At 43.2% G+C, this 25,147-nt stretch overlaps 1 protein-coding gene and 1 long non-coding RNA gene across 20 annotated transcripts in view; one reads left to right on the forward strand and one right to left on the reverse strand.

Annotated features, from left to right (window-relative positions):
- The window catches only part of LOC139056310 (uncharacterized), a 33,303-nt gene extending 15,255 nt beyond the window's left edge, over positions 1-18,048 (forward strand). The window contains exons 3-4 of one of the 2 annotated variants that reach the window (XR_011512276.1): positions 11,973-17,274; positions 17,639-18,048. This is a non-coding gene — a long non-coding RNA (uncharacterized lncRNA). Of the gene's footprint in view, positions 1-11,972 lie in introns of both variants that reach the window. The other variant, XR_011512275.1, reaches the window with a different exon arrangement.
- Positions 3,891-25,147, reverse strand: part of LOC139056308 (uncharacterized) — a 52,396-nt gene continuing 31,139 nt past the window's right edge. For 16 of the 18 annotated variants that reach the window (XR_011512266.1, XR_011512267.1, XR_011512271.1 and 13 more), the window contains one exon: positions 20,913-21,015. Coding sequence is in view for 8 of the 18 variants with exons in the window: in XM_070534465.1 (XP_070390566.1) it covers positions 20,983-21,015 (33 nt within the window). In the remaining 10 variants the exon portion in view is untranslated. Of the gene's footprint in view, positions 10,952-18,183; positions 18,273-20,912; positions 21,016-25,147 lie in introns of those variants that run through there. The other 2 variants (XM_070534459.1, XM_070534463.1) reach the window with 2 other exon arrangements.

A 25,147-nucleotide genomic window follows, 5' to 3' on the forward strand; every position in this document is an offset into this window, starting at 1 on the left:
ATTGCGAGAGGTCATGGATTTGAACCCAATCGTGGGAGCCACATTTCGACGGGGGCGAAATAGAAAACCCATGTGCACTTAGATTTTGGGACACATTGAAGAACATCACGGTGTCAAAATTAATCTGGAGTCTGCCACTATGCCGTGCTTCATAATCTGAGTGTCGTTTTGGCACGTACAGCCCCATAATCCAATTCAAGTTTAATACTTCTGCCATAACGCGATGTGCCATATGAGGAAATGACAACACTCAACCCTCTCAGGGGTTATAAGATATGGCCCACTAAAATGCCTCATGCAAACACCCCTCTCCCTGTGTGTTCTGCCTATTACGCAGGCAAACAGCAGTGGTGCCCACAAGGTAACGTTTAACATCAATTCACCAATCTCATGTTAGCCTAAATGTTGAAGAAATTAAGCTTTAGCCGTCAACACTGCTAATTATCATCAATCAGAGCATCCAGCATGGAAAGCTTCACTTACATCAATTCCCACAGGGTGTGGGATCTGCATAATTTTTCTCTTTTTCCTCATTTTTGTGTGCGTAGCATGAACAGGAAGATGTTCCAATGAGCTCAGTTTTGAAAATATACTATTATATGTGCAATCTCCGGTTACGGTAAAAGCACCGAGACCCTAAGAAGTGTACAGGCAGGGATTTAGAGCTATTTCCGGCAGGGTTGTGGTGATTTGGGCCCTTGCTTCGCCCATCTTGCAAGCTCCGTATACGAGACTGCAACACAGCCTTGCACATGTTCCCGACTATACATGCGCACATGTGCCGTCATCTGTCACAGTATGAGCACCGAGACATCTAATAACTCACCTGACACCCATTCAAAGCTGGTTCTGACGTTGCTGCAGTGATGGACCGCAATACATAACGGAAGCTCCAGTGCATAACACAACTGCATTGTGGTGAAGCTCAGTCTAGGGCATTGGCATTGAAACTTGTTTAAGCAATCACATTTCCTCAAGCCACAACCAGCATGCGTATTCGTGCTCTTAAACTGCACAAGGGCCATCCATATGTCGACGTGTCGGAATGTTAAGTCAGGTGTAGTTCCGACCAGAATGCACATAATGTTTGGTATGTCTAGAAAGTGTTCCTAAAGTCACCTCTGCCGCATTACAGTTGAGTTAAGCAAGGAAGCTTATGCAGTGTATTGCATTGAAGCATATTAAAAGCGAAAAATTGCAGTTTAATTGCTGTGGTGATTTAAGCCCCTTGTTTGGGGGTCCATGACCATGCCCCTCTGGAGGGCACAAAGGAGCGAGGAATCATGGTTGGAGAGCATGACACGAACCCTGGCGATGGAGAAACAGCTTTGATGACCTGCTCTACCGAAACTGCACTGCTTGTTCAGCAGGCGTTAATCAAGAAGCTAGAAAAATGAAACCTAGTAGTCCGGATATTTATTGACTACAGCAAGGCTTTTGACAATGCAACACAAGATTCTATTAACAGAGTTGACTGCCAACGGTGTACACGGAATGACACATTTTGTTGTGTTCGTATCTGCTTGATTGCAGGCAATACATTGTCATTGGAAATAGTATTTCCTCCGACAGGGCAATATTGTTCGGTGTCCCACAGGGCAGCATTTTAGGTCCCCTTCGACATTTACGTTAATGACATGATAGACATACGAGGGTTGATCCAGAAATAAGGTTCCCATCAGTTTTAGAAAAAGACATTGTTTATTCTCATAGAAATTTACATTATTGGAAAGATGAAACTTACATAATCGGCATCTTTTTCTACGCATTTTTGTATACAGTGCTCCAATTTCTGTATCCCAGTGTCACAGAAGTCTGCCGCCGACCCGTTGAGGAAGCATTTCACCTCTTCCGACTTCTTCATCGCTCCGGAAGCGTTGGCCACTCAAATGTTCCTTTAGCTTGGGGAACAAGTGATAATCACTAGGTGCGAGGTCCGGACTGTACGGTGGGTGGGGCATGACAGTCGACCCAAAGTTTGTCAAAAGTTCCTGGGTTTGACAGGAGATGTCAGGTCAAGCGTTGTCGTGAAGCAGTGTTACACTGGCTGCCAGTCGTTCTCGCCGGCAGTTCTGGATAGCTTGCCTGAGTTTTCATAGTGTTGCACAATAGCTCTCAGAGTTCATTGTTGTCCCACGTTCCATTAAATCGATCAGCAGTACCCCCTTATGATCCCAAAAAACAGTGGCCATGACTTTGCCAGCAGAAGGAGCTTGAACTTCTTTGCGACTGGTGACTCTGGGTGACGCCACTCTTTGGATTTTTATTTCATATTAGGAGTGAAATGAAACACCCACTTTTTGTCTCCCATAAAAATGGAGTCCAACAATCCTTCCTTATCTTCTTGACAATTTTGAAGAAACTGGCGAGCACAGTCAAGGCGTTTCTCCTTGTAGTCTGATGTCAATAGCTGCGGTATCCATTGAGCACAACACTTCTGATACCCCAATACTTTAGTCAAAGCTCTTTCCACTGTACCGTAAGAACTTCCAGGAATTTGAGCAATAAGTTCACGGATGTTGATCCTCCTCGATTGAAGCATTTTGCGTTGGGCCATCTTGATAACCACCTTCGAAACTGACGGTCTTCCACTCTGTTCTTCATCGTGGACTTTCTTTCAACCAGCACTAAACTCCCTGAACCACTTTCGGACGTGTTGAACGGACATGCACTTGTCGCCATACACCTCTGTCAACTGATGATGAATATCCACGGGTGGAGTCACTTTGGCGTGCAAAAAGCGAATTACGGAACGAATCTCGTACTTGGCGGGATCAACAATGGGAACCTCCATGTCGGACGGCTGCTGAGCCAAGAATGAGCGGTGCAGCGAAGCAAAGCGCAGCTGGGGGGAATGGAGAGTGGGGGAACAGCCGCATGCATGAGTGTTGCCGGACTTCACCTCGCACCTTCCCGTGGGGCTGGAGCTCTTTGGGAACCTTATTGCTCGATGAACCCTCGCAGAAACCGAGGCAACAACCATTCTATATGTGGATGATACCAGCCTGTTTGTCTCTGGTCTGGAGGCTTGCGATGTCATTCCTAAAGCGAACGCGCTCCTTTCCACTTCATTGGGATGGTCCAGCCACAACAGCCTTAAAAATATTATTTCTTTCCAGAACAGTTGAAATTACAAATTTACCCAGCACTATTTGCGTCTCACATTAACTACTGCATGCGTGTGTGGGGCACCACCGTGAACACTAACACAAGCTTTTTCTTCAGAAACGTGCTCGTCGGAATTATTTCTAACATTCCATACCTCCACACAACATCACCACTTTTCAAACTGCCAGATGTGAATGGCCTTCCTTTACTGTATTCATATTTTTTCCTCTAACAAAGTCTCTTCACTTGTAAAATTACTGTCGGGACTACAGCCAGGATAGATGGCTCGTGCCAAAAAGGCTAACAATTTATCTAATGCAATCGCTAACCTGTAATGTTCCTTAACTTCTAAATAAGTATGAAAACCAAGGCATTATTAATGTTCATGTCTTTATCCGGAAACGCGAAATAATTTTTGGTCTAGAATCATTCATTACATGATGCCTGCACGCGGGAACAAATGTATGGATATCTGTCACTGGAAGTTACTAATGCGCTGTTCTTTCTCTCTCTCTCTCTCTATATGTATATATATATATACACACACAGACACACACACACATGAACATGACATAACATGAACACAGTGTATATATGTATATATATATTGTACACACAGTGTTCATGTTAGTTTCGGTTGGGACATACAGTTGCACTGTCCACCCCTCTTTACTATTTTATAACTGTGCAATTACCATTGTTAAGCACGAGCTAATATAGTATGTAGTATATCACTATATTGTCACGTGGTAGTGATGTTAAAGAACACAGCAGCAGTACTGTGAAAGACAAAACTAGCTTTTATTGGGCGAACCTGTGCACACAAAACAGCCTACACTTAAAGCACAATGATAGCAGCGAACACAGTCGGCAATCGTCGAAAATCTGATCAGCTGGTCCAGCGTGTCAGCTTTTATACAGTAGTCATCGAATGTTCCAGACTTGTTGGGGCTCGTGTGCCTTCCACAAAGTTCTACACCATTCGCGTCACGCGATGAAATCAGATAACACAAGGTTCAGCGACAACAGACAGCGGATAGAAGCATCGATAACTTTCCAGAAACTTCGGATACATGCAGGCGCGTGCCGCGCTGTGCGATAAGATTTGTTAGGCGGCGAAACGTGGTCGCCCGATAAATGTATGTATACACGTGTCAATATATAATATATAATTATATGCGTGCTTTATTTTCTTCTACACTGACTGCTGTGCTGTCAAGCACTTTCAAGCTGTTTGCAACAGCTTCTCGCTTGACGGACCCCAACAAATTGTAACGACTTCTTAGAAATAAAGTTCTGATTATTAGTTGTCTCCGTGCTCATACTGTGACAGAAAACTGGAATGCATGTGTATAATGAAGGAATTCGTGCTGTGTCCCCTCACAGTGGCCCCTTTGCATTCGTGGTATACTTCACCGCAGTGTATGATGGCAAAGTTGACTTTAAGGAACCGAAATTTGCAACGCTTCTGGACTCGTAGATTTTTTCATTGGTGCGTCTAGCCATAGCCACTATGGCCTAGTCTCAGGGAGCCCAAACAGAGGAAACGGAGGTAGAAATTAACGATAAAGGTAATCTAAAATGACGCAGGAACTAGGCAGCAACCGTACCTGCGGTTAATAAAACATTCAAATTTTGACACTTCACGTGCCAAAGCCAAGATCTGATGAGGCACACTGTAGCGGTGAACTGCGGATTAATTTTCACCTCGCGGGATTCGTTAACGTGCATTCAACATACGGTACACGGGCATTGCATTTTTACCTCATCGAACCCCGTCGAAATGTGGCCTCCACGACCGAGATGTGATCCCACAACCTCACTTTCGCAGCGCAACACCCAAACCACTAATACAACATGGTGGGTCTACAAGCCATCAGGCTCTAGTAATGCTGGACCTTGCTGTTAAAGAACTCCTTTAATCAACCACAAGACGTCGGCTGTAATCGCAAACCAGACCTATGACAGCACCAATGTTAAACTATTTGTTGTCACCAATATGAGTTAAGCACATTTGTTTTAGAACTTCACTGTACTATTTCTGTGTCAGTGATTACAGGGGAGTCCTTGTGTATCGTGTTAGACATAAAAAGATTTAAAGAGATGCCTACAGAGACATTGCGAAAGTACATAGCTGGTATTAGTAGATTGCACCAATGATTGGAACATCTTTTTGGAGCACATGGTATAAGCACATGTAATAAATAATGAACAGTGACACAATACATCCAGCGGTCAGATGCAAGTAGTACTGCTAAGCATGACAACAGATCACTCTATTCACCACTGTCGGAGTGGCAAAGTTTAAAGTTCGTTTCCAAAAGCATTGCCTGCCTGGGTTACATGTCGTCATAACCTTCCTATGTTATGAATACGTAAAATTTATAGCAGGCCCATCCCAAAAATTTGGGGACGTCCAAAGCCAGTATATGAAAAAAATTCTTCTGTTTGATTCTACTCTAACCTTATAGTCCACCGATTTCAAGTGACTGGCCCAGCCAGTAATGCAGGTGGCATGCAGCTCTTAACAAGTGGGGCGGCTGGAATAGGAATACTTTATTGCAGCACTGGTGGCCTGAATTCAAAGCCTTTTCATTAAGTAACAAAGCTCAAAAAGAACAGTGCCACAGTTATTTTTGTCTTACTGAGACTTGGCTAATACAGCCCACACCCACAGTGGGTGGTGTGTCAGCATGCAGTGGTGGCCTAGCCAGTTAAGGATTTGGACTAGGAAATAAGTAGTCGTGGTGCATTTTGGAGCAGAAAAATTGGTCCTTTTGGAATAGTTGGAGTAGTACAGCAGTAATGTGTAGCCATTTGGTGCAGCTCATTATTACTGCGCACTCAGTAAATGCTGCTCAACAGCAAAGGAAGATACCAAGGCCAACAGCCAGCAGCAGCCAATTAGTACCACATCAGTATGTTGCAAACACTTTCCTTTGAATAGGTAAGAAACCTTCATAAACAATTGAAAAATTCATGCAGAAACTCCTCTGGGACTTAAGTACGCTTAAGCATTGTACCACTTGCTCATCTCCACGCAGCCGAATGTCATTATCAACCCCTTTTCAAGGATACGGCCACAAACTGGGTACTTCGTGATGGGCTGATCACACTTAAAAGCAAAGCATATTCCAAAATTCAAAATAACAGCCTGCACAGAAAGCACTTGGTTTGTGACGCATGTGAAACCATTATATTGCAGAGCTAAACTATGAGCATCTGTGGAAGATTGGAGGCCCTATCGTGAGCACGCACACTTATGCAGGACTGTAACAACAACAGCCAAAGATAAATTTTTCAACCATGACATTTCAGACATGCTTAGCAATGACACAAAAATTTAGGAAACCCAAATTATCGAACTTGACGGTACCGTTATCTAAGGATGGTAACATTCTTTCTCCGGCACGTGTTGCTATTGAATTCAAGTTTTTTTCATCCGTTTTCACAGATGAGACTGGTGTACCTAGAAGCTTTCAGGCCCCTATTTTGCATTCAAGCATGCACAACATTAATATCGCTTCTGAAGTAGTACAGTCCTGTATCGATTGTCTTCCAACTAACTCTGCTCCTGGTTGTGATGGCATCTGCCCTAAACTTCTTAAGATATTCAAACCTGCAATATGTCGCATTTTAGCCAAGCTTTTTCAGCAATGTATTGACACGGGATGCGTCCCAAATGATTGGAAAGCAGCTTGCATAATTCTCATATTTAAATCTGGTGATTCGTCTAACCCATCAAATTACAGACTAATTTCTTTACCAGCATGTACTGCAAACTCATCATTTCATCTGCTCTAATGAAGTTTCTTACAGAACAAAACTTTTTCTTTATCAATTGGCATGGACTTTTACACGATTGATTATCTTTTTTATCGAATCAATGTAATATCTGTGGCCTTTGCGAAGGCTTTTGGCAAGGTTCCTCAATTGTGGCTTATTCATAAACTGACAGATCTTAACATACATGTGAGAATAACTAGGTGGACTACCAACTTTTTAACTAACCGGTAGCAATCAGTTTTCATCAATGACCATTTGTCTCCATTAAATCATGTCAAATCTGGAGTACCGCAAGGTTCCATGCTCAGGCCTATTTTGTTTTTAGATTACATTAACGATATTAGTAATGGTAGGCGTTTATGGTCATAGACTATTTGCTGATGATTGCGTGATCTAGTAACCCTGAGGATACCTGCTACCTTCTATCTTACCTAGACAATCTCTGTAAGTGGGGCAGTAAGCAAGCGGAAATCAACATTAATATTACAAAAGCTATCAGATTCAGGACTACAGCTAAACCCGTGTTATGTAATTACAAAATTATAAAACATGCCCGTAGCCTTGGTATTCACAATATCTGGGTGTTCATTTGTCATTCGATCTGTCATGGAACATTTGCGTAGATGTGATTTTCACTAGAATGTTTTAGTTTAGTGTCTTTACAGTTCTCCCCGCTCCAAGTTTCCCCGCTTAGCCACATGGTGGAGTGGTGGGTGATTGCACGTTTTAGTTGTATGTCTAGCCTAGCAGAGCAGAGGGATGGATGGATAGGTGCTACGAGTGTCCCCTTTGGAAAGAGGTGTGGGTTGCGCCATGAAGCTCTTGTATTGCCTAATGTTCGACCTATGTTAACAAAGAAAAAAAAAAAACCCACGATGACTTCCCATAACCAAACTTTCTGAACTTTGTCTTTGCAAGCCTCTGTTGTTTGTCGTTTCCCTACTTTTTGTCCACCAATCTTCCATTCGCTGCTTACCAATCTTTACTGCATACATTTTTACTTTCCCCCTGCTCTTGCTGAACCCAAGGGCTTCAAGCAGGCCAATGGTGTGTGTGTGTGTGAAAACTTTTATTGTAATGAGGTCCAGAGGCTTGACTTCTCAAGCCAAGGCGGGCCGCTCCCACGTTGGCACTGTCAGGCCAAGCCTTTCAGCGACATCATGGGCCCCCTGGACTGCCCTTAGTTGGTCCTGAAACAATGCGCTTTGTATCCTTCTCTCCCACTGTGTCCATTCTTCAACGAGGTTGGGGAGAGTCGCAGGACACCCCGCCAGCATATGTCCGATTCCAATGATGCCATTACAATCATTGCAGTCCATCTTAATCTCCCTCTCTGGATATATTTTATTAATGGTGTATAGGCCAGTGGTGCCTAAATCTACTGCTGGGGAGATATTTCACATTCTAGTAAAGCATGCTCTATTGTTTCCCTAGCTTTACCGCAGCAAGCACATGCTTCTTCCTTCTTATATTTTGCTGTATAAGTGCGTGTTCTAAGGCATCCTGAGCTCGTTTCAGAAAGTAATAAACTTCCCTTTGAGTTATAATAGATTGTTTCTTTCCCGATATCCTTATTTCCTCTTCAGTAGTTACTCGTAGCAGGTTTATTTTCCATTGCCGCCACCCACGAGATTATCTCGGCTTCTCTGGCTTTCCGCTTGATGTTCCTTTCGTATTTGCAGTGCCTTCTGGCCGAATTCAGGGTAATGAAACAAAATAAAAGCACCTATAAGTAAAACATTTATAAGTAAAACGAATACATATAGCTTGTTTGTCCATAAAGCATCTAAACATGAACTTGTAATGTGTTACCGGTCCATTTTATCCAGTGGAAAATAAAGCCCCATCTTGGGGAATGCCACGTGATAGCCAGCGAGCTTGCATTTTGCATACAATCTGATCCTTTCTGATGCTAACATGCTGCACAGCGTGCATCACATACTCCCGCGCTGCGAGGTTTTCAAATGGGTCAGCATGCGCACCTTCTAGCAGACATAAGTCTTCATCTGTGCAAATCTATCTTGTAAAGAGCAAGGCAGGCAAGGTGCCTCGATGCACAAGCCAGAGTGGGTGTGTGCATCGACCACCTTGCTAGGAAAAAATGGCAGCAACCTTCTGTTCAGGCAGCTTGTAAGCGGACCGTGTTTCTGACTCCGCCAGCCCGCTTGCAGCTAAGTGGAGGGCGCATGTGCATTCGCACATCCGCTCCGCTCAGCTGCTTAGCAGAGTGTAAAAACGGCAAACTCTACTAAAGCAACCACATCTCTTGGCTTCATAAGGCACTATTTGCACTCGGCTAACTCCAAGACAAAATTTCTCGCTTACTTAATTGACTCTGACTCTAGTTTGTGTCTTAATTAATTACTTAATTGACGCTGACTCTAGTTTGTGTCGAGGCCTACCTCGAGCACAAACTCGAGTCTTTTGCAAAATAAGGTTGCTCGCTTCATCACAAGAAACTACTCGCATACATCTAGAGTTACGGAAATCAAATATTAAATTAATTTAGCTCCTCTCAATATACGCAGGCTTCTGACACTATTGTCCTTCTTTCATTTACTCCAACCGGTTATCCCACGTTACTCTAAATATCAGAGTAGCTTGTGACGCGTGTCTTGACGGCTTGATCACCAACTTAAAATCGCACCCATCTTCGCCCACACTAATCCGTTTTTCCACTCACCTCTCCTCCTCGCTATCTGACACGACTCATTTGTACATAATTTGAAGTTGTTCCTAGAAATCTGAACTACCTCTTACCTTGCTGTTCTGTTCCAGTTGCATTTCTTGATGTTCTTATTTAATATGCAATTTTGCTTTCCTGTTTAGTAATCTATACTTAAATTTTTTTCCATTGTTTTGTAATGTGAAACAGCTCATTGTGATAAGTATTTTAGGAACCTTGACCCTTGTCATCACTATGTTTTTTTCACACATTGTATATACCCTGTAATAAGTCATTTTTTTGCACTAATTCATGTTGTTCCAATTCATATTTCTTGTTTAGTTGTGTACTTTTGGTATTTTTTGCTCCTTTCATTGTAATCCCTGTAAGAGTTGGTGTCTGCCATGAAAAGGGTACCTGGCCCATACCATTGTTCGACTCATTCATGCTAAGGATGTTGTTGAAGGGAGGAACTTGTTCTCGTTAAGAATGAGGAGTAGGGGATTTATTTACAATATCTACATGAAGAGTGGAGAACATTACATCTGATCAGTCTAGCATGACTGAGATGCACACTGAACAGCCGAAAATGTCTGCTTAAACACTCTCTGTCCTTACTAGATCCCTAGGCCAGGAAAAACTAGATCCCTAGGCCAGGAAAAGCTGCCATCCAACCTTCATCCAACCAAAGCGTCCAAAGTCGTCGAAGTACCCGCCTTTGAGGGCGAAGGTTCACACACTCTCTTGCACTTTTGTTTTACTGAACACACCAAAATGAGTGGGGCCTCATAGACAGGTGTTGTCACGTTTGACTCAAGCTGGCACGTCTTGGTTCCTGAGCTGACTCTGCAGTTAGCTGCTGAATCTGTCATGACTGTGACTTTTACCAGAGTACATGGGCGAACGCCATAGAACAAACATTTCCAGGAGTTTTCTTGCTCCAATTGGTCCCTGAAGGTGACAGCGAACCAGCTAACAATCCTGTCCGCCAAACGTGTCTAGCCTTACTGGCTCCGAAGGGCTATTCGAAGGGGGCATGTTGTTGGCTTCACGAAGCGATTCATTGCAGCGAAGCCAGAAGGTCACTATCCCCGCTAGCCAATCGTAACATCCCCCACCCCTATGCCTCCTGGGCTCTTTAGAGTACTTGAACAAAAAAAAAGTGTTATGGAAGTTAATATGACCGGTATAAACAGGAGCGTCGCAGCAACACGGACTGCTGCAGACGGCAGCGCCAGGTGTGCTGATGACGTTCTGATCATTATAAGCTGATACTGCTCTTTAGTGCCTTATCCATCTACGTCAAACCACTATGCGTTGCGTGGACCATATCTTGAACGCCGTGTTCTCGTCGCTTTGCCTTGAAGAGCGGGCCCATATCTTGAAAGCGATCTGCGAAAGGGGCAGGGTGCGGTGTGTGCTGAGAGATTTGCGAGCGATCTCGTGGTAGCGACAGGCAGAACAAAGGTAAAGCCACTCGCTGCTGCATGCTCTATCTATATTGTGTGCACTTTTCACTTTGTTCAGTGCTTGAAGGCTGTTCACCTCCGCCGTGGGTTGGCCCAGTATTGCACTATCTCTGGGATCGGCCCACATTTTTATCTTGCGTGATGGACGTTTGGTAAGCATAGAGATGCTTACACATTTAAGAAAATTTTAACACCCAGAACCAGCCAATTGGTACCATGCCAGTATGTTGCAAGTACTTTTATTTGAGTAGGTAGAAAGCCTTTGTAAATAATTAAATAAAACTTTTGTGGGCTAATGAAAGCAGCTGATTGAAAATTGCCATACAGTTCTGAACCACATGCAAGAATACATGTATGCAATGCAAACTGTGTGCCTTCCAGTGGTCAATGGGTCTTAGCGCATGCCTTGTGCTTGCTATGAATGCTGATTTTGTCACCGTACCCTGTTAGCATTGCATATAGTAATTCCTTCGATTGGTGTTGACAGCCAGGACGAGACTTTTACTGAGAGAGGCATGCCTGATAATCAGATCGTGGTATTGGCATGTAAAAACGCAGATTTGTTTTGTGTTCTTGTTTAGAGACAAACCAAGTGCCCTTGAAATGCTGCATGCAGCGCATTGACTTCAGGCAATCCATTGCATTACTGCAAATATTACTCACTATTTGAAAAGTCTAGTAGATGATCCATCTCAAACTGAATTACTTGCACGTTCACTATTTGTTTCTTATATTTAAGTCTTCTTCTCATACCCCTGCTGAAAACGCTGCGTTGCCCTGAAAGCGTGAAAATACCGCACCTTTGCGCAGTTCATGTAGCCAGGTTTCAGGCAAGTTGAATAGTAGCTAAATGGTGTAAATGGTGTAGTAGAACCACCATTAAGCATGTGTTGGAAGTCCAGTGCTTAAGTTAGAATAAACCACCCGGTTATCTTTTTCCACAGCTACAGTAAACAAAAGCTGAAGCGGCCTTCAAGTGTTAAGTGTGGAAAAAGATGTTTTGCGGCAATGGCTGTGACCGAAGACAACACAGGTATGTATGTGGTTTTCCAATTCAAGCACAGAGGCCACGACATTGAACTGGGTAGTGTTTTTCTGTCCAAGTCGGAATGAGCTGCTATTGCTGGTAAGAAACCACTTTTGCTCTGCTTTATAATACATAAAGAGTGGTTGTTGAGTTTTCAACACCCCAAATACAAGGCAATACTCATGCCAGACCATGCAGTGAACTTGGAGCACATGTTAGTGCGCTTGAAATTCATGATTTCCACATCATTCGAGGCCACCTTTACTGACTGCAGGGCATTATAGTTAATGACATCATAAACATGTTTATCATTTTGCTACATTGTATCAATGCCTGAAGAGTTCAGAGAGAGAGAGAAAAAAGGGAACCGTTCTCCAATTTCACAGTGGTAACAACTACCTTGGCACAGCCAGTGGCCTATATTTGACCTATATGGCTATTCTTATTGCAGGCAACAACTTTAGTTATACTTGTTTGCATCATTTCATGTACCAAGCAGGAAGGTGTAGTGCCTCCTGGTGCACTGTAGGCCACGCAGCAGACTGTGGCTTTTTCTCTTTCTGCTTTATTTTTCAGGCTTGCAGTTAACTGGATTGGTATGACTTATGATCCTAGTGGGATTCAGTGTCTCAAAATAGCAGTAAGCTGGAATAATTTCCACTTGGGATTACTTAAGGTGCATTGTACATAATTATGTCTGCCATTTTGCCAAAACTGATGTGCAAGTATTACAGACATCGATGAAACTGCGACCTCTCACCACTACTGTAGGTCATCCACAGCAGATGTGCTTTCCATGTAAAACTTTCATCAGCTCAAGTTGTATTTTACTCTACTATATGTAGGGCTCACAAACCATGTGCCATACTTTCTGGACTATAATTTGAACTGTTGTACAAGTCACCCCCTTTCCCCCTCTTTTCACAACCTTCAAAGAAAAATTATGTGTATATAACTCATTGTATAAGATGCATCTATCTTAACTTGGGTCAGCATCGTGAAATGCGATTGTGCATGTTTATACACTTATCCTAATATGTCGTACTTACCTATTTCAGGGCACTAAACTTCAGTAAAAAAAAAATTTCATGAGCCGCACATTCTAGCAGGTAAAATAAACTGCAAGTACATTGCTGGAGAAAAAGAGTGTCTCATGTTGGTCTTGCATATATAAGTTACACTGTTGTATAATACGCTTGGACGAAAATGAAAAGAATAGTGGCACCTATGGTTTGGAAAATATGGTACCTAAATATTTTGAATGCTCATGAATCAGCTATGTGAATGAAACATGATTGGAACGATCACGATAATTAGGCTTATACCCCTGTCACACGGCAAATCTAATGTCATTTCCAACAAATGACATTTCTTGCGATTAATGTCATTATTGCAGCACGCTGCCACAAGGCGAAAACTGTCATTTGAAAATGATGATAGTAAAAAAAAAAAGACACGCCTCAAACTCACTTTTGTCCAATAATTATTTTCCAATGTGCTAAATTTCACTATAATACGTGATCGTTGCTTTCAAACCGTAGCATTCGATCACTAACTTGTCGACATTGCCAACGAAGTCGAGTCGAGCTAAGGCAAGCAACAGGGCGAAGAGAACGATACGTGCGTCCGCTACATCTGCTAAAGTGGTAAAAGAAGGGCAGTTGCATGTCATCGCCGTTCTGATGTGCATGCGAGCTTCTAATATCCTCATTCTTGGTGCGTGCCACAGGTAAACACGCGCACGCTTTTATGCCAAGTCAATTGAAGTGGCCGCGGCCGATGCTCCGGTGAGAACCAACACAACTGCTGCAGCGAAAGCTAAAGACGGCTGTCTGGTCACTGGACTGAGAGTAGTTTTCTGTATTTACGCACGTGATGGACTTTAACGTCGTTAAAGCAATAATTAGGTAATAAAATGGATAGAATAACAGTGATTTTTTGTTAAAACAACAAAGAAGCATGTACTGTTTGTAAAACACTGGTAAACTTGTGGTGTCGAGGATACACATTCAGTTCCAAACTAATGCAAATGAGTTTGGCGAACTCATTTGTTTGTAAATGTCATATACGAAAATGTTCTTATGTTTTACCGTGTGACACTAAAGAAATGGCATTATCAGCAAATGTCATTCGTTGTAAATGACATTAGATTAGCCGTGTGACAGGGGTATTCAGGGTGCCTACCAACCGGGAAAACTGGGAATTCTCAGGGATTTTGAGTAGTCTGGAAAAAGTCAGGGAAAACTCAGGGAATTTGGGCCTCTATCAGGGAAAATTAGCGGCAATTTTATTGAAAGGGTCGAAAGTCGCGGTAATATGCTGGCTCGAGTAGCAGACAGGAATTGTAATGACTCGTCGTTGGCAGGAGGAGTTGCCAGTGTACAGTCAACGAGCGACTTTCCAGATTCCTGATAATTTGGACGGCTTCGCGGCGCCACCTCGTACCCTATAATGTCAACGTATCAGAACGTGTCAAATTTCCGACGCAAGAACTCCTTGCCGTTAGATTTTCCGGACGTTTTGCCGCGACCGCAGGTTCGAAACGGCATTAATCAAAGGCACCACCGCTGCCGTTTTCATTACTTCGCCGCCTCGAACCGGCACTCGCACGCAGATCCGCTGGCACCCGTTGCCACCACTGCGGCAACGCTAGGCCTAGCTGCTTCGACGTTCGCTACGAAGCTTCTTGCCATTGGGTGCCGAACTTTTTATTGAAAGAATTCGCTGCTGTCAGCAATGGCACGGACTCCACCTTTGTGGTCCTTGCGATTGGCTTAGAAACTTGGAAAACACGGTGTGTTGCATAATGCCGGTTCGTGAAAGTCAGCCACTGTACAGAAATGTTACTCGGTAAAGCTTACGGAAAAGTATTGCAGTGAAGCATAACAAGCGTGGGAAGGGGCGCCACGGAATACAGTATGTATATCTTAATTATGCACGCGGGCACCCGGCATTTCCTGTCACAGTACGAGCACAGGTATGCCTAATATGTGTACCGACAGGCCTTCAGAGCGTTTTCGAACGTGCCTGTGGCGGTTTGAGCCCCTAAGGGCAGTAAATGACACGCATTTATTTTTTTCCAACTGGCCGATTTTTCGGACGTTTTCGCGGCCCCTAGGGAGCTCGAAAAATCGGTCGTGGACTGTGCAACTGATCAAGATGCTTCAAATGGTTCTTGGGGCAAACGAGTGGCGGAAGGCGGACAAGAACAGAAGTGACCTACGCATTGAGGAATAAATGAGAAAGGAAGCTTGTTGCCGCCGTTTTGAAAGAGCTTGAGCTCAAAAAGTAAAGTTTTGGCTGATGCCGAGATGCAGGTGTCCCTCATCCAAACCAAAATACACTCTTTGAAGCAGTGCAACACAACACTCTGGCGTCGTGCGTGGGCTGAGAGTATGTCAGGACTATTGAGGTTGACATACGAGCTGTTGAGAGAGAATCTCAATTGTGACAGAGTTCAGGCCTCATGCCACTGAGGTTGCTATCAGTTGATAGAAATAGCTCATATTAGAAAATATTTGCCTTTGTATGCATCTCCTTTTTATTCGTATTTGATAATGTCCGACCTTATTTGCAATTGTTTTCGAAGACACTTTATTTGCTGTGCATTTTACTAACCCCTGCCGTCTATTCTCTTTTTGAATAACATAAACACTGCTCCTTAGTATTCAAATTGGACTAAGTTGCTTTTTTTTTCATGTGCTTACTAGAGAGTGACAGCATCAGGCGATATGGTTTCAGCCCGTGTTGATATAAAACAGTTCTGCATCACTCAGGGAAATTTGCAGTGGCACTCGGGGAAAACTTGGGGAATTTCGAAATGTCAACTTGGTAGACACCCTGAGTATTAGACGTGAACTCGTAAAACAGCTTCAAGTGTCCAGTCAGTACTCTACTTGACTGAAATAATACCTTTAACTCAAAAACCCACATGACTGCATAGCCTTCAAAGCATACATTCACAGGTGTGTCTGCTCCGTAAATCAACTATATAAATAATTGCTGAAAGCTTTAATTGACAGTTTTTATATTGACATTAATAAAATTATGTCCATCAATGCAGTCAGTAACAGTGATGTTTATATTTAAGTTAATCTAGAAATGCTGCACGTTTTCGATTGCCGACTCTGTTTTGCCCTTCTATGGTGGCATGCCACTATGGAAGTGGCAATAACTTCTGCTATGGAATGCAATTGGAAAATGAAGTCCTAACTGAAGGATAGAAATTGTAAATAATGGCAATATTTAGTAAAGGAAATAAAAGTGGAAGACATTTTTGCCCTGGGTAGGATATGAACCACAATCTTCACATGTCCAGTCCAGTGCAATGCTTTCACAATGCTTCAGTAATGTCTTTTGTGCGAACAAGGTTACCAACAGTGAAGGATGAAATTGGCAGCCTAGCTGTAAACTTGGTACACACAATAAATTTCTTCACTTACGTACCTGATAACACTGGTGCAGATAATCCCTATGACGGTTTATCAATGACACCAAACATTGAAACACTTAAATATGTAATCTTGCCTCTTCAAATGTAATGTAACCGTGTAGTGTAATTCAGAAATGTAATTTTGCCTCTTCAGCAGCTGAAGGCTGCATAGCACCATGTCCTTGCAAAGAGCTGGCCTAAAAAGAACAAAAATTGCGACAGCTTGAACTATTTAACACCCCCCATTGCAAAAGGTTTTTGTAAGTCAATGTAACTCATTATTCAATTAAAGGAATTCTAAATAATGATATTAAAAAATGTTCATCAGTGCCCATTTCACTTCCTTGCGTGCTCGGTAATAGTTATTTATGCTTCAACTAATATACACTTTTTCTCTACTCTCTCAAGACAAGCTGCGAGAAGGCGTGTCCATTGATGCAGTACTGGATAATGTGCGGTCCAACGTGGATGAGACATTGCACTGCATCAACCTGTTAAGCAAGCAGGGTCTCCGCAACATAATGAGGGATGCCAGAGTCTCAAAGACCGAGCGGCTGCATGATAATGACTATGTGAGCGTGCAACTCTGGGTTGAGAGGATGCATAGTGAAAAGGAGAACCCATTGCTCTTCTTTAAACACCAAAAAGTGACATTCTTTTAGAGAAAAAATGAGGACCTTTTGGATGACATATTTTATGCTAGTCATCATGACCACACCACAACAGGAGCTTTTCAAGAGGCTTGGAACTGATCGTGTATGTGTCGATGGAACACATGGAACAGCAGGTGAGCAGTACTATATAAATGCACTAATAATAAAAGCAAAAAAGAGGGAATGCTGTCTGAGAATAATTGCAATAGATATGATGAGTAGTATTCCTTCACACATGATTTTTCTCTTAATTTTTCTCACATTTTTTAATTGATGCAGTTCTCGATTATCAGTAACAGAGAAAGAATGAATTCATCGCTCTGTACACTGGTGATATCATTCCATTGCTACTGTCCACATCGCTACATGCCCTGCATATCCTGTCTGTATTGGCACCACGCAGTTATGATAGGTCACATAATATAGCTCTTATCACATTTGTCTTGTGGGGATAAGCGACTGTCGCACGTCCCCTGATATGTTGTTTTTCCTGTATAGCTTCCGTCTCCTGCATTGCGGCTTCGCCGCGGGCCCCAGGCCATGCGAGAGATGGCGCGAGTGTTGCGCTGCCAACGCCGCCTCACGGCAGGGTTACTTGGGGGCGCAAGGGAGAACACGCTTCCTCTTTGGTTCGGGACGGCAAGCAGCGCGGACGTGCCAGGCGTGCGCCGATCCATGCTTCTGCAAGACCGTCTCGTGAGGCCTTATATGACCGTTCGCGTGACCGTACACGCGAACAACCAGGCGTTGGGATCCAGCAAGGGGCGAACATATTCGCTCGCTATCCGGTCACGGTGAGTCGGACTTCCGCGATTTGTCGCGCGCCCATTGGCATGTTTTGTGGATAGCAACTTGGCTAGCAGGCATTGATCAATGAAAGGTGCAATAAATGCCTTTGTGATTGTTTGTACTACTGTATTGTCGTTCCTTTGACCCAAGAGTACGGGATGAGAATCCCACAGTCTAGGGTGCAGAAACAGTGTATTGCACTGTGTATTAGTGCCTTCTGTCAGAGGTACAGCTGTCTCGAGGCTGTTTGGCATACTGAACTGTTTGCCAATTAGGCGAATCACTGATTACTGCTACAGTCAAAGGTGCTTTTTCTTGGCGGCAAGGGGTGGTTCCCTGAGGACTGCAAAAACAAAACATTTAGAAAATCAGGCAGTCCAAAAAAAAAAAATTAATGCATGCCTTTTACTGCCATTTAAAGGGAGGTGCTAGTCGAAAACATAAGAACCTAGAACTATGAAACCCCAGCTGTTTACATACTCTCTTAGGGTAATTTCAAATACTATATAAACAAGTTTTATAGCAAGTTGCATAGGTTTTGTTCTGTACAACGACAATGTGTAAAACGTCGGCATTCTTGCCCCCACTTTTTTATCTCTAAACTTCCATAATTGCAGACCAGTGATGACGCATAATCCTCCAAATCAACTGCAGAATACTGAAATATGTTACCGAAATTAATACCAAAATCGTTATTCACTGTTATGTTTTAAAAAGTGCATATAAGAAGTGTTAAATTAGAACCTGTGAAACCATTTCAAAATGTTTAGACAACCAGTAAGTGTTACTTAAGATTTTATCTTACATACGTAAGTGATGTTGAAGATTAACCCCTCAGTGGTGGTGGTCAAGACAGTTTAGGATTTCAAGCACAAAGTTGTCATTCTGGAGCAGTTTAGGAGCAGAATTTTTTTTTCTACTTCGTGTTCCAAAAGTTTTTTTGGAACACTTGGAGTAGTACAGAAGTAATCTAGCCCTTTGGTGGAGCTTGTTATTACTGTGCAGTCAGTAAGTGCTGCTCAAGAGTGAAGCAAGACACTCTTGAGACACTCTTAATCAGTGTACTGGCAGACCAGAGCTTTTTTGGACGTGCCTGTGGAGATTTGGGCCCTTAAGGGCAGTAAAAGACATGCATTCATTTTTTTTTGACATTGTAGCGGCCCTTAGGGACTCTGAAAAATCGGACTGTACAACTGACCAAAAGGATGCTTCAAATGGTCCATGGGGCGAACACGCAGCGGAACGAGGACAAGAATAGGAAGGACCATTGCATTGAGGAATGACTGGGAAAGGAACTGTGCCGCCGCCTCTTTGAAGGAGCTTGAGCTCAAAAAGCAAAGTGTTGGCTTACACTAAGATGCAGGTTACCCACATCCACACCAAAATAAACCCCTTAAAGCAGTGAAATGCAACACTGAAGCATTATGCGCAGTCTGAGAGTATCTCAGGACAGTTGAGGTTGACTTTCCAGTTGCTTGGAGAATCTGATATGTGACAAAGTTCGGGCATAATACCAATGAGCTTGCTATCAGTTGATACAAATACCGTATTTACTCGCATAATGATCGCACTTTTTTTGTCAGAAAAATTGAAGCAAATTCAGGGGTGCGATCATTACGCGGGTTAAATTTCCCGGGGAAAAAAAAAATTTTTTTTTTCGTCCGCGTTTGCTGCGGGATGCGAGATTGCGGGTGCGGGACACCAAAACAAAAATGGCGGCTAGCGGAGCGAGCCGAACGCGCCGAACGCGATTTTTTTTTTTCTTCTCGTGAGTACATTACGTGCATTGAAACAGTTTCTTCCGTATTAGTGAATATCGGCAAGTTTGCGGCAATAACGTAGCCATGTCCACTTTGAGGGGACAGAAATAGGTGGGCGCGCTTAGCTGCCAGTGACAGAAACACATGACGGGCATGCTGCGGAAACTGCGGCATCTGTCTTCACTACTTTCCGCTAAGGGTGGGCGAATATCTTAGCTGTGTTACAAGCGTCGGCGTATGAATAGGGTACACTTTTAACGTATCAGAGTAAACGTGGCTACTATCATTGCCGCGCGCGATTTGTTGCGTGCTCACGAGTGCAAAAGCAGATGAAAAGAATCGAAATGCGCCTTTATTTTTGTTGACATCAGCCATTATAAAGCCAACCCATAATAAAGGCAAGTTTGGTTGTACCTAATTTTGTCATGGAAGTGCGGAAAGTGATGAAAGTAATGAAATGAGGCATCTACTTAAGAATGTTTAGTGCGTGCAGGCCGCTTGGCTAGTCTTGAAGAGTCGTTCGCGTAGCATTCGACAGGTGGTAAGCGCGATCATTATTCGCTAGACTTAGCACACGACATATCGCTGCGGCAAGTTCGGGGTGCGATCATTACGCGGGAAATAAAAAAAATCGAATTTTGACGACAAATTTTAGGGGTGCGATCATTACGCGAGTGCGATCATTATGCGAGTAAATACGGTAGCTCTATTTGCTTTTGTATGCATCTCTTTTTATTCGCATTTTAAAATGTTTGACTATTTGCTGTGAGCTAGACCACTTTTTTTTTACAGTGAAGCTGTCTATTGCTAAGATCTGGCAGATCGCATCCGCGCATAGACCAACAATTTTTCATACGATGGGCCGATCCCGAAGAAAGTGCAATACCATGCCAACCCGAGGCAGAAGTAAAGCAAGCATTAAGCACTCCCCATATGTGGGCTAATCCCGAAGGTCATGAAATGCCAGTCCAACCTGCAGCGGATATGAAGCAGGCTTTAAGCACTCCCCACACATGGGCCAATCCCATAGGTAGTGCAATACCAGGCTGACCCGCGGCAGAAGTGCAGTTCACCATTAAGGGGCCCACATACGCAGCTCCGCTGGTCAGCCTTCACAGATTAAAGGGCACCGAGTTTCTTTGGAAGATATTTTAGTAGCTGTGCATTTTACAAACCCCTTGTTTCAGTTTTCTATTTTGAATAAAATAAACACTACTCCTTACTGTTCAAACTGCATTGTTTTTATTTTTTTAACATGCTTACCAGAGAGTGACAGCATCAGGTGACATGGTGTCAGCCCATCTTGACGTGAAACTTGGTGAAAACCTGAAAAAAATCGGGGAATTTGAAAATGTCAACTTGGATACATTGTTCTTCTAAGCATGCAGTATGGCACATAAGCCTGGAGGTTAACGAAGAATCTCGAGAACACGTTAAGGACCGTACAAAGAGCAATGCAATGATAAATGCGGTCTGAATCAGAGAGCAAATAGGGATGGTCGATATTCTAGTAGACATTAAGAGGAAAAAATGAAGCTGGGCAGGCCATGTAATGAATAGGGTAGATAACCAGAGGACCATTAGAGTTGCAGAATGGGCGCCAAGGGAAGGGAAGTTTCGCCAAGGATGACAGAAAACTAGGTGAGATGATGAAATTTGAAAGCACAAGTTCGCATCAGCTAGTGCAAGACAATGATAATTGCAGGGAGGCTCCTTCGTTCTGCATTGAACTTTAAGGTAGGATGATGATGATGGTGAATGCGTGCAACTCTTTAAAAAGAAATTTGGGCCGGAAATAGCTTGCACAGTTCACCAAGACACGAAACCAAATTCGTATGCTTTGCCACTAACACGGATGTATTCCAGCGAAGCTAACTTATGAAAAGCGGCCACCATTGTGTAATCATCTATTTAATTGTTGGAACAGCTTGCGAAACATAGCATGATGTGTTGGAAGGAGCCCCGTAAATTTTTTTTTTATAGCCGGCTATAATATGCACATGCTGAATTTTTTATAATTACTGCTATGTGATGTGCAAAGTAAGCAGCAATTTTATCCAGTATTAAAACGTACCTTAGTGTAACAGTACAATGAGAGACGTAATCAACAATTTGTATGTATGCACATCTGAGTGCGCATGCATGCGTGCTGTAATCCTTGAAACTGGTGCACTGGTCTTAGTGCAGCTTGGTAGCTCATAGTTTGTGAGGGGATTCGTAATGGCAGTGCTCCACCACGCCACAATGCAGCAGTCAACGCTGATGGTGTATCCACACGCCGGACGGCTCCGTGCAAATCTGTGCCGCGGACGCTTAATCCGCCGCCCGTCTGGCTGCGAAGCCCATCCAGACGACGGACGGACTGAGCAGACGACCGCGCCGGAAAAATAAACATGGCGACACCACCCGAAGCGACTGCCGTCCGCCTCGAACCTGTCAAGTCGTCGTCGTCCACTGTGTGACCCGTAATTTTCAAACTGAGGCTTGTATTTGGTTTATATTTGTGCCCAGAAGCTTCGACAGCAATCTATTCGTGATGAGTGGGCACCGTTTCCGAAAGAGATACTCAGATTCTCTGCGTGTAGGCTTAGAGTGGCTGTATGGCTGAACATGGCCTCGACGATGTTGTGGCGGCCCGGGTGGATCTCAGTGGACGTAAGTTATTATGATTGCTTGTTTCTACTCACTCTAGATGGCGCCATCGGTGTAACAAAGACTTTGTCATACGTGTTTTTCACTCTGAATGAAAATGGCAATCGAAAGGAAACAACGGTTGGCCGCAATGGCTGTCGTTTTGTCCGAATTGGATGATGACGAGTGCTTGTTTCATCGAAAGAGGTCTTGTTACGCTCTCGTGTCCGCGTAATCAGTGAGAGCCATGTCCCACAACGCGGCGAACTGCTCCACGAGATGTAAGAACAAAGTTACCTCATCCACTCAGGTTCATTTCAGTCGCTCTTGTGCGAATCGCACGCTCGCGAACAGACACGAATGGTGTCAGCAGCGATGAAGCTGTTTCAGAAAGATCCCAAAGCCGCGCTTGTTGCCAGACTGTAGAGCATGCTAGGCTAAATCCGCAGCATTCGACTCCCAAAATCCGGATGCGAAAAATAGCACGGCATTTGTTGTCCGTGGGGGTCGCGGATGACGCGCGGACGGCACAAATTCGTGACGCGTAGTCACGTGATGCGCCGTCCGTCGTGTAGATCCACCATGAAGAGAGGAAATGCTAATCTTACCGACGCTGCACATTTTTTTATTTATTTATTTATTTATTTAGAAAACACCTTACAGGCCCTGTCGGGTATTGAGTAAGGGGGGCAATGTAACAAAGAACTGTTAAGTACAATGGAAACAACTCAAAAATAAACCTAAGACAACTGTACAGTGGCTGAACTAAAAACAAAACAAAGCACAGCATGATCAAGCATAGCAGATATATAAAAGGAAGGAGATTATGTAAAAAGCACGCACAGGCGTTCACGAAATATTTTACGATCAGTTATCGTGACGATATCATTGGGAAGACCATTCCAGTGGGATATGCCACGAGGTACAGCAGATAAATTGAAAGCAGTGGTTTTACCGAAAATGCGCTAGAAGCTAAAATGATTATGTAATCTTGAGGACGTACGGACGGGGGTTTCGAGGGGTAATATGCATGGCTTAACGGAATGAACATATTTGTGAAATAGACAGAGCAAAGCAATCTTCCGGCGGATGTCTAGGGGCTGTAAAGAAATATTGAGCTTGATCTGCGTTATACTTGACTTTCGATCAAAATTCCGAGTTATATGTCGGGCAGCTCTGTTCTGGATGCGTTCCAGCATGGTTATTGAATATTCTTGGTGTGGTGACCATACAGCTGATGCAAATTCTAATTGCGGGCGTACAAATGTTAGGTATGCTAATTTACGCACGTCAGCAGATGAATTTTGCAAGTTGCGCCTCAGAAAGCCAAAGGTTTTAGATGCAGTTGCGCAAATTGTAGTGATATGCGGAGACCAAGAAAGGTTACTAGTGAGGTTTACACAAGGTATTTGTAAGTAGTGGTACGTGACAGGTTCGTGTTATTTATGGTGTATGTGAATATGGAGCTAGTGCGCTTGCGTGAGAACGATATATTATTACATTTGTAAGGGTTAAGAGACATTTTCCATATATTACACCAGTCGGTAATAATGTGAAGGTCATGCTGCAAGGCAGTATGATGGTTAATAGAATTAATTTGTCGGTAAACAACGCAATCGTCGGCGAACAGTCGTATGCCGGAGGAAATGTTTGAAGGTAGGTCGTTAATAAATATTAGGAAAAGCAGAGGCCCTAACACACTCCCCTGTGGTACACCAGACGTGACCTCAGTGACAGGAGAAGGAGAAAAAGTTTCTAAGCCAAGAAAGGGTTAGTGAGTCGATACCTAGATGAGATATTTTAGAAATGAGCCAGCAATGGGCAACGCGATCAAATGCTTTTGAAAAGTCCAGGAAAATGGCGTCTATTTGTTGACTGTTGTTCATACTGCTATGTAGATCGGTGGTAAATTCTAGTAACTGTGTTTCACAAGATAGACCTTTCCTGAAGCCATGCTGTTTCTGAAAGAAAAAGTTATTTTTTTCTAGGTGCGTGTAAATGTGCGAGGCGATTATGTGTTCAAATAGTTTGCATGACACAGATGTTAGCGATATTGGGCGATAGTTTTCAGGCCTATGTCTATCTCCAGTTTTAAAAATGGGGAAACCTTCGCAATCTTCTACTCAACGGGCAAGACACCAGACGACAAGGACTGCTTAAAGATATGATATAGGATGACACTTGAAGTAGATACTGTGTTTTTTAATAGCTTAGTGTTAATATTGTCAATACCACAAGCAGATGTGGTTTTAAGTCCGTTAATGAGGCTAACAATGCCTTCAGTTGAGATATTTATAGGTGCCATAAATGGGTAATCGTAATCCGGAACCACTGGAATATCGGAATGGTCTTCCCTTGTAAAAACAAAAGAAAAATATGCATTAAATAGTGATGAACATTCCCCGTCTGAAAGAGGTGGTTGTTTGTCGTCTAGCAGAGAAATACCAGAAGTGTGACCGGGTATTAACGGTTGCCAAAATTTTTGCGGATTAGTCTTCAGGAGAGAAGGTAAGTCGTGAGCGAAGTACTTGTCTTTAGAAGTGCGTAAGGCTAAAGTGTACTCGCTAAGGAAATTTTTGTACTTGCTCCATGAGGACTCTCCCGATTTATAGCATTGCGGTACAGACGTTTTTTTTTTTATTACGTAGTGTTCGAAGTTTTTTATTGAACCATGGTTTAGATTTGTCGTTCGCTGCCGAAACGTACGGAATATATTTGTCTTTGTAAAGTATCCAGTTTTCGTTAACGGAACGTTGGGAAAAAGACGGAAAGAATGAGTCACTGTTGATGAAAATGTAGTTAGCTTTGTTGTAATCCCGAATTTTTT

The sequence above is a fragment of the Dermacentor albipictus genome, chromosome 2, assembly GCF_038994185.2.
Source record: "Dermacentor albipictus isolate Rhodes 1998 colony chromosome 2, USDA_Dalb.pri_finalv2, whole genome shotgun sequence".
Classification (NCBI taxonomy): domain Eukaryota; kingdom Metazoa; phylum Arthropoda; class Arachnida; order Ixodida; family Ixodidae; genus Dermacentor; species Dermacentor albipictus.